We start from the raw sequence: 14,281 nt of genomic DNA on the forward strand, positions 1-14,281 counted from the left end.
TATGTAGAAGAGTAGAATTGATGATAATATTAATAATGGTATAAGCACTTATGAAATCTTAAAGAGACATTAAGTCTTTATATTTTTCTTGACTTTATTTTGGTGGTTTATTAGTTTTCTCATTTTTTTTGTTTTCCTGATTTCTTTGATTGATGTATTGATTTCCCGCAATTCTGTTTTTGTGAATTTGAGGGATTTATTTATTTCCTTTTAAGGAACTCTGTCATCTTGATCTATAGTATTTCCTCTGTGTCTGTTGTTATGTCCCCCTCTTCATTTCTGACTTTGTTAATTTGTATAATCTTTTCTATGTCTTTTGGTCAGTTTGGATAAAGGTTTGTCTATTTTGTTGATTTTCTAGAAGAACCAGCTCTTTGTCTCATTGATTCTTTTTATTGTTTTCTTTGTTTCTATTTTGTTGAATTCAGATCTTCCTTTGATTATTTCCTGCCATCTAGTTCTCTCATATCTTCCCGTTTCTTCAGATCTGGGCGATCTGACACCATCTTTTCCGGTGTGTCTACTATGGAGAACAAGTTGTTTTGGTTGTGTAATACAAGCTATACAATGTCTATTTAAAATTCTGTACTCTTGCCTTTGTTTTGAATTAGTTTTCTTTTTCGCACTCTGATGCAAACAACCAGTAATCATTTATAGGAAGTAAAATAGCTTCTAGGTGATCCTAACAGATATCCTTGTCCTTATCATAAGGGAAGGAGATACTTCTAGCAGTGAGAAATATTTTCTGCAATGGAGAAACGCTTGAAGGCAGCCAGCAAATTGATTCAGTTTTGGTGGAACAGCCCTTCTTGCTCAACCCACTTTGTATTATGGGAAAAGGACAGACCTACAGGGCCCAGGGAGATTTCTTTGATTTTTATTTTGTTAGAATCTTGTATTTCTTGTTTAAGGGACCATGGAAAATTTGCAGGTCTCTCCTTGTGTCTTCTTTTACAACTGATGTCATTTATATTGTGTGATTTTATTATAGTCTCATTATATTTTGTTTCTTTGTCAAATGAAAGGCCTTCCCTTACTTTTTTATTCTTTCCATTTTTTTCCTCACCATTTCCTCAAATGTTCTTGAATTATCTATCCTTCCAACCGGACTCACTCCCAGAGGATCTGCAGGTTACTCAGGTGGAAGCAGTTTTTACACAATAAGAATATCCAGTAGATTACCTTCCTATCAGGCATGTTGGTGCACCACCTGTTTGGAGACCAACTCCTAATCCCTCACAGGTCTGATGACCTGGGATGAGTGTGTGAAGTTTCTGCCATGATGAAACTCTGACACTTGTTTCAAACAAGTGGCCCCAGATAGCCTGAGCCAATTTATACAATTTCAACATGTTACCTAAAGAGTTTAACACTAAAGTTTGTTTCCTCAAATTTCTGGTAATGGTTACCACAATTTCCAACTTGTTACCTTAACCTATTCTCCTCCTGTCTGCCAACATTCCCACTGGTAAACATTACCTACTTGATTCATAGTTTACTATTAAATCATAAAGAGTCCAGCAAACAACCACAGAGTTTTCTAACGAGGCTCACCTTCAGTTAGAGCAGTGTGCCCAGTTGGCAGCAATGGTGGTTCTAGCATCATGCAAAGTGAAAGAGAATTTTGCAGGTAGTGGTTAATGTTCACCTCTAGTGAAATCTAAGTTTTCACAATAACTCAGAGCAGAAGCTGAATCAATTCATTCTACGTTCTGTGCTATTCTGTCTCCTGTGGGGGCATACACCACGTTATTCCAGCATCCTGTAAGCACCATGACTTCAAAGCTTATTCTTCACAGTTGGCATTGCTTAGCCCTTGCTCTCATGTCCCCTTCCTCTCAGCTTCCTATAGTATTGGCACAGCTATTTGAAATGAGGACGCTCTGGCTTTCTATGGTTCTGATTGTTTTTTTTTAACTCCTCGTGTCTTTCCATTAACACCTGATATCATAAATTTATTTGTATTTTTCCTAGACTCTGTTGACTAAAATCATTCTCTGCAAAGCAGTTATTCAGATTTGTAATATCATGAACTAGTGTGACACTTTTTCAAGCTAGTCACAAAATGCCATCCTATTCCCGAGAATCCCAAATTCATGATCACACTTGAAACATCAAAGGCTTTAGGAGCTGAATCAGGATCACTGTATATTTTTAACAAAATCCAAACAGGCTCACTCAGAGGAGTCATCAGAGGAAAGCTTTTTCTATGTAAAAGCCATTTCATTCGTAATCTAAAAAATAAAACTTTAGGCAGCTAACAATAATTTGTATAAGGAAAGCAAGAAGAGCGCAAATCACATAGGATCATGCCCAGAATGATGTAGTAAACTATCCATCATCTTTGCCCTCCCCCCCAAAAAAAGGGTTAAATTCTCCATGGCTTTGTTACAAGTTGAACTTGTTCAGGTTATTCTCAGACTTTGTCTGCCAAAGAAGTCACATGACCATTTGCCGAGATCCTTGAATTTTTGTTCTTTCAGAAACATTTAGTGGGAAAGAATATTAGTTTTCTGTGTGTGGTTTTTTTTTTTTGTTTTGTTTTTGGTACAGATTTTCTCTTGTTTGCTTTGCAGACTGTCCTGAAACCAGCTCTTTTAGGCCAAACCAGACTTGAGCTCACAAAGACCATCCTGCCTCTACCTTCCATGTCCTGGGTTTAGAGACACGTGTCCCCATGGCCCAGCCAATATTCTGTTCTTGAGAAGAGGCTTGCCTGTCTTCAGTTCTTTTCACCGCTATGTTTGCCAGTTGTTACTATCATCAATGTTTGTGGTTTTGCTATTTAAGTTATTATTGTGGTGAGCACATTGATTTTGGTTTTCAAAATCTTCTGTTATGTTAGTGTCTCTGTGTCCTTGTTAGCCTGAGTTGTCAAAATGCCAGGGCCTACAGTCATCATTGTAGCATGAATTCTAATTGATCTTAATAATAAAAATTCAGAGACAGCTATTAGGGGGCGAAACTGAAGGATCAGAGAAGCAGAAGAGCCAGCCACTAGAGAGATTTTTACCTCTATCAATGCTCAGACAGGAAAGGCGATCCTGTCCTCAGACTGCATCCACAGACTTACTGCCTCAGACTGCACCCAGTTCTTGTCTCCTCCCTCCTTTATATTCCTCTATTTGCCCAGCCATAACACTTCTGTCTTCACTTCCCTAGTGCTGGGATTAAAGGCATGTGACCCAGGGACTAGAATCTCCCTTTTGTGAGCTCTCTTTTTCTTTAAGGCAGGATCAATTTTGTGTAGCCAGGGTGGCATTGAACTAACAGAGATCCATCTCTGCTCTGCATGTTGAGAGTAAAGTATCTGCCGCTAGTGACTGACCACATGTATCTTAGATCTGCACTCTGAACACCAGGCAAGTTTTATTTGTTACAATAAAAACATCACTACAGATCTGAGGAAACATCAATTGAGGCTGGACCACCATCACAGTGGCTGGCTTCTATCTCTGCGAGTGACTGTCGATTGATGACAGATATGTGAAATCCCTTCCACTGCGGGTGGCAATATCCCTAGTAAGGTAGGCCTATACTGAACAAGAGAGCTAGCTGAACCAGAGACAGTAAGCAAGGAATAGCAAAGAAAAAAAAACCTGTATACAAAGTTTCCCTATGGTTTTTACATTCTCATGCTGATCTCCCAGAGTCTTGGATTGTGATTTAGCAGAATCAGCCAAATAAACCCATTCCTTACCTGAGATGTTTTCTGTTAGACAATTTAATAACAGCAGCAGAGAAGCAAGGTAGAAGAACAAAAAGGGTAAACAGAAAGGGATTTTGTTGCTGAGCAGATCCTGGGAATGTTATCTTTTGGAGAAACATGGAGATATCAGGATTTTAGATGGTAAAAGCCTCAGGAAGAAAACACAGAGCTCACTCAGCTGTTTATGTAGGACATAAAGATGGGAGTATTGAGAGTAATGGCAAATAGTGGAGGTACAGGATACAGGGTATCTGTGAGAAACAGAATCCATGATACATTAAGCCAGAGGTCATTTGTGTGATATTTTGGCCTCGCTGAAAGTATCCTTCCAGACAGGTCTAATGAATTGGTCAGCAAAGAAACTATGACCTGTTTTAAACAAGTGACCCTGCATAGCCTGCCCCCCTTTTTTGTACAGTCTCACTGGATTTCATAAACAGTTTTACAATCAGATTTGTTCCCTCATGTTTCTAATAATGGTTACTATTATTACCAGTTCGTTCCTTTACCTGCTTCCCCTTCCGTCTCCAGCTTTCCCACAGGTAACCATTACCTAGTTGGTTTATAGCTCCAATGTTAGAAGCATAAGCAGTGTTGCAAGTGACAAAGGAAGTTTTCTAACTAGGCTTACTTATTAGTAGAACGGTGTGTCCGGCCACTAGCCACTAGCATTTGTGATTACAGGCTGTATTTGTTTTTACCCTGTCATGCAGAGTGATACAGTTCTCTCTCTCTTTCTCTCTTTCTCTCTCTCTCTCTCTCTCTGTATGTATATGTGTGTGTATGTGTGTGTGTATATATATGGGTCTGAGTTCTCACCATCAATGCACCAGCCAAAGCTGGATCGATTCATTCTATATTCTGAACTAGTCTATCTCTGATTGGATATATCAGGTTTATTTTTCAATCATCCTGTAAGTAACATAACTTTAAAGCTTACTCTCCATAGTTGGTACTGTTTAGACCTTGTGCTCATGTCCCCTTCCTCTTAACGGCCTACAGTATTGGTGATGTGGGAGTGATTTCTTATTAATAAAGAAACTGCCTAGACCCATTTGATAGGCCAACCCTTAGGTAGGCGGAGAAAACAGAACAGAGTGCTGGGAGAAAGAAGCTGAGTCAAGGAGTTGCCATGATTCTCCCACTCCAGACAGACGCAGGTTAAGATCTTTCCTGGTAAGCCAGCTCATGGTGCTACACAGAATAATAGAAATGGGTTAGATCAATATGTAAGAGCTAGCCAATAAGAGGCTGGAACTAATGGGTCAAGCAGTATTTAAAAGAATACAGTTTCCGTGTAATTATTTCGGATAAAGCTAGCCGTGTGGGCGGCCGGGTGCCTGGGACGCAGCCCCGCCGCTCATAATTCAACATATTGGCATAGCTATTAGAAATGAGGGCATATTGGATTTGTGAGATCTACTAAAGTCCCTGTTCATAGACTGTTCCCATCAACTCCTGATGTCATTAAACACTAGCGTTTCTCCTAGACTCTTGTGGTTAAAAGCATTCTCTCCAGAACATTTAGGTGAATTTGTAATGTCAGGAAATACTGCGACTCTTTCAGGCTTTTCATCAGGTGTCTTGAAAAGCACCTTTCTCTTCTTCAGAAGTCTCAATTCATGGTCACACTTGAAAGAAATATCAAAGCCTTTACAGACTGAACAAGGACCACTGTATATTTTTCAAAACATCCCCTCTGGCTCACCCACAGGAGATTCATCAGGAGGAAGTTTTCTTTTTCAAACAGCGATTTCATCTGTAGCTCCGAGGAAGTGAAATTAGGGGCAGCCAGCAATATGGGTTGTGTAATGAAAGCAAGGAGAGCAGGTAGCACCCGTGCTCCTGGGGTCATGGCCGGAGTTATGCAGGGAACTGTCCATAGACTTTACCACAATGGGCCCAGTTCTCCAGTGATAGAGACCAGCTTCAACAGATTACCATTTTGTTACCATTTACCAGGGTAGGGTTACCGGGAGTGAGTAGTGATTAACTGAAATTGCCTGTACTTAATTTCCATTTGCTTAAAATACTCCAGAGCAGAGAAGGCAGGAGTAAGAGAAAAAAAACACATTAACATAATACTAGGAAATGAACAGACCAGTTGAAAGTTGCAAGCTACATTTTTAGTTACACATTTTGTCTAATAACAAGACAGGTAGTGCTCACACCCTAGACCAAAATGGAACCCATAGTTATCTCCCAAGATGACTAGGAACTAAGTTGGATCCTTAGGGTTTTTTTTTTTTTGGAGGCAGAAACAGATCTTTTTCTCTACATCTGAAATACAAAATCGGGATATTAGCCACTCCTGTTGACAATAACCTTGAAAGAGCAGAACTCTCAGATCTAAATCTACGTGGTGGGACCTTTGTTTGAGGTAGAAACAGACTATAACCTTGAAGGAACGGAAAGACGCCTCAACGCTCTGACCTGAAAGAATCTCTGACCTTCAGGCGAGGTGGAAATGGGCTCACATGTTTGGACCTCCATACTTCAGGGCCTTGCAACAGGCAGAATCTGCTCATGGTATTCTCAGGCCTTGTCTTCTGAAGAAGTCACATGGTTCCTGAGATGGCACCAAGATACCAAGTAAAGAAGGATTTAAAAATAAGGGGATGCTTTTTTAGATGGAATATTGACTCTATTGGAGGTATTACTGAAGACTCATTCAGGTGTTTAGTGAAAATGAAACTTGTGTGGTAGGAAGTAAGGAAAAGTCTGTTTTTCAGAGAAAATTAGCACTAAATTGTGTCAGAGGGCCGTCGTATGGTGATATGGAGGTTGTAAATTTCAAGGTGTTTGGCGCCATTGAAGTGAGGCTCAGCATTGGATGCCTAGGAAGGACTCCATCCAGCTAAGCCTTCACTCTATGCTAGGAAGAGAAAAAGATTCCTATCTCATGTAACCAACTTCATACTGAATCTGCTGTAACTCGGTTCCAAGTTTGGCAGGGTTTATTACAATATAGACCCAAAATTAGGGTGAATCTCTGTGGTTTTTATCGTTTTTGTATACCAAAAAGATGCAGAATTTGAAGTCATGGATTCTTGGTCTGTGATTGTATTTCAGTACTGTTACAGGCATCTGTGTTTGCCAAAAATACACATTTTGACCTGGTTTCCCTTGAGATAAATCACTCTAACAAATAAAAAGATAGGTACATCAGCTTCTGCCTTCTAAGTGCTGGAATTAAACGCATGAATCAATGCACCAAGCATGCGTATTGTTTTTTTGTTGCTTGTTTTTGTTAGTAATAGGACATACAAATTCTCTGACATTCACTGAGCACTGCATTTCTCTTGCAAGGTGTATCTCATTCAAACGTTGCAGAAATAACAGGGGCGAGCCTCCTATTCAGCTTCCTTCTGTAGTGTTGCGGTGATGGTATTATAATGTCCCTGTCATAAAATAAATTTGAGAAGCACCAGGATTATATGACTATACTGTCAAAGACGTATACGTTTACAATGTTGATGGAATCACCCCTTTTGTTTTCCACATGTATGGGATATATTAGAATGCAGTGACCTATGATGATGTGCATATTAAATTCACCCCGGAAGAGTGGGCTTTGCTGGACCCTTCCCAGAAGAATCTCTACAAGGATGTGATGCTGGAGACCTTTAGGAACCTCACTGCTATTGGTAAGATGGCGAAATTTACTCACGTTTTAACATAAGGGGACAAGTGTTTCCTGGTTATTGAGGGTCTTTTATAATTTGGATTGATAAATACGAAGAGTGTGGTGAATAAATCATTCATGATGCTAAGGTTCATTAAAGATAATACCTTAATTTTTCTCAATTTCCAATAATATATACTTTCTGGTATTATTTTTAGGCTACAATTGGGAAGGTCATGATATTGAAGAGTATTCTCGAAGTTCTAGAAGACGTGGAAGGTAATTTACATATGCAAGATTATATACATATGCATTTGAAAAAATATTAATGTTTCCTGGATGTTTTAAATGAAAGTAACAATATAAATTAACCCCAACTTTAAACTGTATTGATGATTATTAAATTCTCCAAGAGCTATATAATTTATTGTCAGGTAGGAAATTTGTGTTTGCAAGGCATTAAATAAGATGACAAGGAAGCAGTGCCTTAACAGTTATCACCATCTGAGTCACAGCTGAGTGAGAGCTGTGCTGTAGAACTGCCAGTCTGTGTAGTTTGGTACCACTCTAATTGCAATAGGTGCACACTTTAACAGGTGATAAGTATGTGTCCAAAACCTGCTACTAAGCAAACCGTCCATAGGAGAGCTAGTATTCTAAATACTGGTGATGAGTATGCTAAGTATATTGAGGTAGGTAGATAGAGTCAAGATACAGTTTTTGCAGAAGCTGGAAAATCAATTACTTATAACCTTGAACCACAATCATCAAGTCCAGCTTCATAGAGAATACATTAACAAACTAACAATTCAGAAATGCTTACAAGTACTAGTGATTTGTAAACCCTTCTGTTTGTCATGACTCACTTTGCAAATGTAGTATGAGACTCACATTCTTGGAAAATATATGAATATAATAAGTGTGTTAATGCTCTGAGTTTTTCCAATGCTCTTCACATATGTGGAAAATCTCATATAGAAAAAAGATGCTAATACGAACCATGTAATAAAAGCTTACCATGAAAGGCATCTTCAAAGATGCAAAACAACCCTTAATAGAATATAAACCATGAGTTTAAACAAAGTGATAAAACCTTAACTTCTGAATTCTCTTTAAAATGTTACGGCTCAGAAGCTAAGAGCACTGGTTGTTCTTCCTGAGGTCCTGCATTCCATTCCCAGCAACCACATGGTGGCTTACAACCAATTGTAAGGAGATCTGGTGCACTCTGTACTGAAGTGAACAGGCAGGAGGAACATTGTACACTTAATAAAATTAGACCAAACTGTAAAATTAATTTATACCGACGTAAAGATTTACCAGTGTAATGAATGTGGTAAAACTTTTACTTGTGCCAAGTAACCTTCTGAATGTAGTTAATGTGTTCATTCCTTTACACATTACAGTCCTCTTAAAAGGCATGAGAGAATTCACATGGAAGAGAAGCCCTGTGAAGCTCTTCAAGATGATGAACCCATTGCATATCATAGTCGACTGCGACAATATAAAAAAACACATACCGGAGAGAAGCCCTGCAAATGTAATCAGTGTGGTAAAGCTTTTACATTTCCCAGTCTTCTTCAAATGCATACAAGAACACATACAGGAGAGAAACCTTACAAATGTAAGCAGTGTGATAAAGCTTTTGCATATCCTTATTATGTTAAAATTCATGAAAAAATACACACTGGAGAGAAACCCTACAAATGTAAGCAGTGTGCTAAAGCTTTTATGTTTCCCAGTGATCTTCGAAAGCATAAAAGAACACATACTGGAGAAAAATCCTACAAATGTAAGCAGTGTGGTAAAGCCTTTATACATTCCAGTCATTTTTACAGGCATGCAAGAACACACACTGGAGAGAAACCCTATAAATGTCATCAGTGTGGTAAAGCTTTTACAGCTTCCAGTGAACTTCAAATACATGAAAGGACACATACTGGAGAGAAACCTTACAAATGTAAGCAGTGTGGTAAAGCTTTTGCATATCATAGTTACATTTTAAGTCATGAAAGAACACATACTGGAGAGAAACCCTATGAATGTAATCATTGTGGTAAAGCCTTTGTACATCCCAGTAATCTTCAGAGGCATAAAAGAACACATACTGGAGAGAAACCTTAGAAATGAATGTAATTATTGTGATAGAGTTTTTGCATATCCTCATAATGTTCTAACTCATGAAAGAACACATACTGGAGAGAAACCTTAGAAATGAATGTAATTATTGTGATAGAGTTTTTGCATATCCTCATAATGTTCTAACTCATGAAAGAACACACACTGGAGAGAAACCCTCATGAAGGTAATCAGTGTGGTAAAGCCTTTTCACATCAGAGTCTTCTCCAAATACATAAAAGTATCCCTATGGGGGAGAGAAAAATTATCACTGTAATCAATGTGATAAAGCCTTTATATATCACAGTAGTCCTCTAAGGCATAAAAGAAGACATAGCAGAAAGAAACCCTATGAATGAAATCAGTGAAGTAATACATTTGCAATTCATATCAATCTCCAAAAATAAAGGAATACATACCAGAAAGAAACCCTATGAATGTGACTAATGTTGAAAAGCCTATGTATGTATCAAAGTCTTCAAAATCATGAGAGAACATACTATACAGACACCTTATAAATATAGTCAGTGTGATATTTTTTAATTTTATGGTATTTTTCTATAAGAATAAGGTTTTAATGAAAAATTGGTTAAAACTTTTTCATATTAAAGTATTCTTTGAGGAAGTGTAAAAAAATACTGAAAAGATTGTAACTATTTCTGATTTTGTTAATGTGGATATTCTCTCTCTACCTTTTGGTTAGGTTGGATAAAGGTTTGTCTTTTATTATGATATGTTAAGTAAAATCTTTTCTCACTTTCCATAGCTACCCCAATTTCCTTCCCTCCCCCTTGCCATCCCTCACTTCCACTCACCTCACCCTCATCCACTTCCCAGAACTGGTTCGGCTTCCCCATGGGGAGTCTACAAAATCTGACACTTCAAGCCAAGACCAAAGGACTCTGTCCTATATCTAGGCCGAGCAATGTATCCCTTCAAAGAGACTGTGCTCCCAGAGGCCAGATCAAGCACTAGGGACAAGTCTTTGTCACACTGACACTGGTCCCAGAGAAAGTCTAAGCTTCATAATTGTCCCCCACTTTCAGTGGGCCTAGTTTGGTCCTATGTAGATTCCCCAAGTTATCAGTCCAGAGGCAGTAAGCTCTCACTAGCTCTACTCAACTGTTTCTGTGGATATTACTAATGTGATCTTGACCTCTTTACTCATCACTCCTCCTTCTCTTGGGCTGGTCTCCAGTAGTCTGGCCCAGCACTTTGCCATAGATCTCTATCTGCTTCCATGAGTTGCTGGATAAACATTCTATGAAGAAAATTAAGGAATTCATTAATTTGATTACAGGGAAAAACCAATTTAGGCATCTCCTCCACTGTTGCTTAGGGTTTTAGATGGGGCTATGCTTTTGGATTCCTGGGAATTTCCCAAGAGCTGTGTTTCTCACAGGCCCTTCAACAACTCCCTCAGTCTAGATACTACTTTTCTTTCTCTCCCTCTCTGTTCTTCCCCCCTTTTGAGCATCCCGTTCCCTCATGATCTCCTTCTTCCCCTTCTCACCTCCCCTTGCACTCCCTCTACCTTATTCCCCCCAACTCCCAATTTTCTCAAGAGATGTTGTGTGTGTCTCCTTCCCAGAAGGAACCATGTTTATTTCTTTCTGGGTTCTGCTTGTTATCTGACATCTCTAGAACTGTGGTGTATAGGATGGTTATCCATTGGTTTATGTCTAATACCCATTTATGAGTGAGTATATACAGTGTCTATCTGGGTCTGGGTTACCTTACTCATGATGATTATTGAAAGAAAATGTGGCATATTTGTACAATGGAGTACTACTCAGTGGCAAATAAACAATGACATCTTGAAATTTGCATGGCTTCCTTTTTTCAAAGTCAGTGTTGTTAAGAGTTTTCCCATTTTCTTTTATCACTTTAAAAAGTTAAAAATTGATATTACTTTTAAATTTATTATTCTATACAAGAAACTCTGCTCGAATTACTATTTGTTTCTGTTCCCCAATGGTTTGCAGTCATTAAGAACTTCAGTCCCCCTTTCTCCAGTGGTTGTTATTTATTTCTATTTTGAGCAATGTTAATGTCATATGTAACCTATGCTTGACACAAACTGTGTAACTGAGAATTGCTTTCAGCACCAATCTTGTCTCTGCTTCGAAGTGCAATGAAGACATGTGTGTCAGTCATTCTAGACTGGGTCTTAATTGGATACAGAGAAGGAAGTGTAGAAATAGGAGCAGTGGGCTGCATCCCATCACCCGGCTAGCTTTACACCCGAAATAATTACATGGAAACTGTATTCTTTTAAACACTGCCTGGCCCATTAGTTTTATCCTCTTATTGGCTAATTCTCACAGCTTGATTAACCCATTTCTAATAATCTGTGTAGCACCACGAGGTGGTGGCTTACCAGGAAGGATCTTAACCTGCATCCATCTTGGAGAGGAGAGCTATAGCGTCTGCCTCACTGCCTTCTTCCTCCCAGCATTCTGTTCTGTCTACTCTACCTATCTTAGCTGCTGTCCTATCAAAAGCCAAGGCAGTTTCTTTATTAACCAATGAAAGTAACACGTAGACAGATGACCCTCCTCCATCAAGGAAGAAGTTACAGGGGAATGAGTGTCCTCCAATTTCTCTGTTTTTCACTGGGAACTTAAAAATGAACAGGGATCTGTAAAATAATTGAGTTCACTGAGCACTTTAAAGGAGGTGTAGTGACCGTGCAGAAGCAGAGGAGTAGGAAAGAGGGCAAAAGCTTCGTGTTTTGTCAGTAGTTGATTTCAGCTATGAGCGATGAGATCATCAATCTCAGATGATCCATAAATGTCCTGACTCGCCACAGACCAGGCAATCAAGAGTCTAGATAAAGAACAGAACTTATTGTAAAACTAAATTACAGTAGTTACCCTAGTTCACCCAAAATAGAAGATCTGGGTAAAATCATGTGGCCCTGTCTAACAGGGCTGTGGTTTTCCTGGCTGAAGAAACACAGTTGGAGAGAAAAGGTGTGAGTGCTCTGTGGTGTGCTCTTAATTCAAATCCTCAGTCTGTGCACCACATGGCCATGGGAGCCTGTTACAAATTTTTCCTGGGACTTTTGGAATTATATTTGCATCATTCCCACCATCACTTTCCTACCTCCAAGCACAAGAATGCCAGTCATTCCAGGCTTAGCCTTGACTGGTCAGTGACAAGGAAAATGAGACAAGAGATCGAGTGTCCTAATCAGTCCAGGCTTTTACTGGGAAGTGACAATGCAGAGACACTTCTGTAAGAAAGGAAATTCATTGTCCGCACAAGTGTTATGATCAGAGTACAGAAAGGGGAGGGCAGTTGGAAGCATGCAGATTTACCAGTATTTTCTGCATTTGGGATTGCCAATGTTCAATCAGTTAATCAAGTATATGTGATGCAAAATGCTCTAGGTGGCCATTTGTTGGGGTCCAAAGTCAAGTTTGTGGGCAGGAGACTAACATTTCCTCATTGAAATAGTAGGTCTGCATCTAGGACAGAGATTCTATTCTCTTGACAAAGGGACTTTTTCTCTTAGCAGATCTTTAAATTTTCTGCTTCCTAAGGCCCCTATAAACACTTAACTTCAAAGCTCCCAAAACAGTTATGTCATCTTTGGCCTGTACCAAGGATGAAACTGTTCAGAGTCCCAGTGACATATCTTGATTTTAGACAAGAAAGCAACCAGTTTTATTCTTTTTGGTCTTCGTACCCTAAACTGCCTCACTCATTTCTACCTCCAGTTCCTATCCCACCTCCCTCTGAAGAGGTAACCCTAACTGCTATTGTGGTCTTGGGTTGATGCTCTATATGGCTTACAGACAGCTGAATTTGATGAATCTGGTGGCAGTACTGGGATACCATTCTAGAGGGCCTCTCATAAAGTGGAAATTCTCAGATATTGACAGGAAAAGAATTCCTTTTCTGGTGTCTCAAAAGATCTGCAATGTCCAAAGTCCTTAAGATTTTCCTTATGGATTCATAATACCCCCCTTCTCTTAGATACTTTTCTATGACATCTGTAATTTGGATCCAGAGTGAGGAACCCACGATCAGCTTTCATACACTTTCACGGCTGTTTCATAAGTCAGATGTCAGCATGGTGCCCTTCACACATGGTGCCTCTCAAGGTCAATTGAGCAACTAGTCTTCAGGGGACACTGGGTATGAAGTGAATGTCAGACCCTTCTAGCCTTTCTTTAAGCAGTTGTCTATCAATGTTGAGGATAAGCCAAAGGCTTTGCTTTATGTACAGTGGGTTCCTCTGAAGCCTTGAAGAAACTTCTTTTCCACATTACCCCTCATATTTGTTGACTGCACAATGTGGCACATTGAAGAGGGTCTCTATGGCCTCTTTGACAAGACAGCAAGTGATCAATTGCCCCAGGGACTTAGACCTTATTGATCTTTTAGGGGAGGGGAGAAATATTCTGTTTTTGTCCCTCTAAGCACATTAGAATAGCCTCCAGGAATGATTATGAAACACCCAGAAGACCTGTTTTCACCAGTTCAGTACTTTGAAGTACTGTATAATATTTTGGTAGCTAACAATCTCAAAGGAGCTCTGAAACACAGGCTGCAAATTCACAGTGAGGACCAAGAGAGGAACCCTGAAGCACAGGCTGTGACTGCAGAGAGTGGACCAAAAAAGCAGACCAAGAGAGCTGGCCAAGAGAGACCTCAGTGGCTCTCTGAGACAGACAGTGACAGTACAGAGCAGACCAAGAACAATTCCCAAAGACACTGCAAGGGTTGGACCAAGAGGCAAAGAAACTACTGGCAACAATTGGAGGAACAGATGGGTAGGAGCCAATGCAAGAATTCATCCAACAACCTAAAATGCCATA

At 39.4% G+C, this 14,281-nt stretch overlaps 2 protein-coding genes across 2 annotated transcripts in view; one reads left to right on the forward strand and one right to left on the reverse strand.

The window, feature by feature from the left end:
- LOC142854538 (zinc finger protein 431-like) overlaps nucleotides 1–14,281 on the reverse strand; it is a 33,355-nt gene that overhangs the window by 15,688 nt on the left and 3,386 nt on the right. The window lies entirely within an intron of this gene.
- On the forward strand, nucleotides 7,323–9,637 carry LOC142854537 (uncharacterized). Its single transcript, XM_075980251.1, has 4 exons — nucleotides 7,323–7,356; nucleotides 7,553–7,613; nucleotides 8,753–9,456; nucleotides 9,549–9,637. Exons 1-4 carry the CDS (start codon nucleotides 7,323–7,325, stop codon nucleotides 9,635–9,637), a joined length of 888 nt encoding a protein of 295 aa, XP_075836366.1.

The sequence above is a fragment of the Microtus pennsylvanicus genome, chromosome 7 (genome assembly GCF_037038515.1).
Source record: "Microtus pennsylvanicus isolate mMicPen1 chromosome 7, mMicPen1.hap1, whole genome shotgun sequence".
NCBI classification, from domain to species: domain Eukaryota; kingdom Metazoa; phylum Chordata; class Mammalia; order Rodentia; family Cricetidae; genus Microtus; species Microtus pennsylvanicus.

What these genes read in the sequence shown, in the direction of transcription:
- LOC142854537 (XM_075980251.1), top strand. Translation starts at nt 7,323, where the DNA reads ATGCTGGAGACCTTTAGGAACCTCACTGCTATTG. An exon ending in AGTTCTAGAAGACGTGGAAG is followed by an intron (nt 7,614 to 8,752) that starts GTAATTTACATA and finishes TCCTCTTAAAAG; the next exon opens with GCATGAGAGAATTCACATGG. An exon ending in ACATACTGGAGAGAAACCTT is followed by an intron (nt 9,457 to 9,548) that starts AGAAATGAATGT and finishes GAAACCTTAGAA; the next exon opens with ATGAATGTAATTATTGTGAT.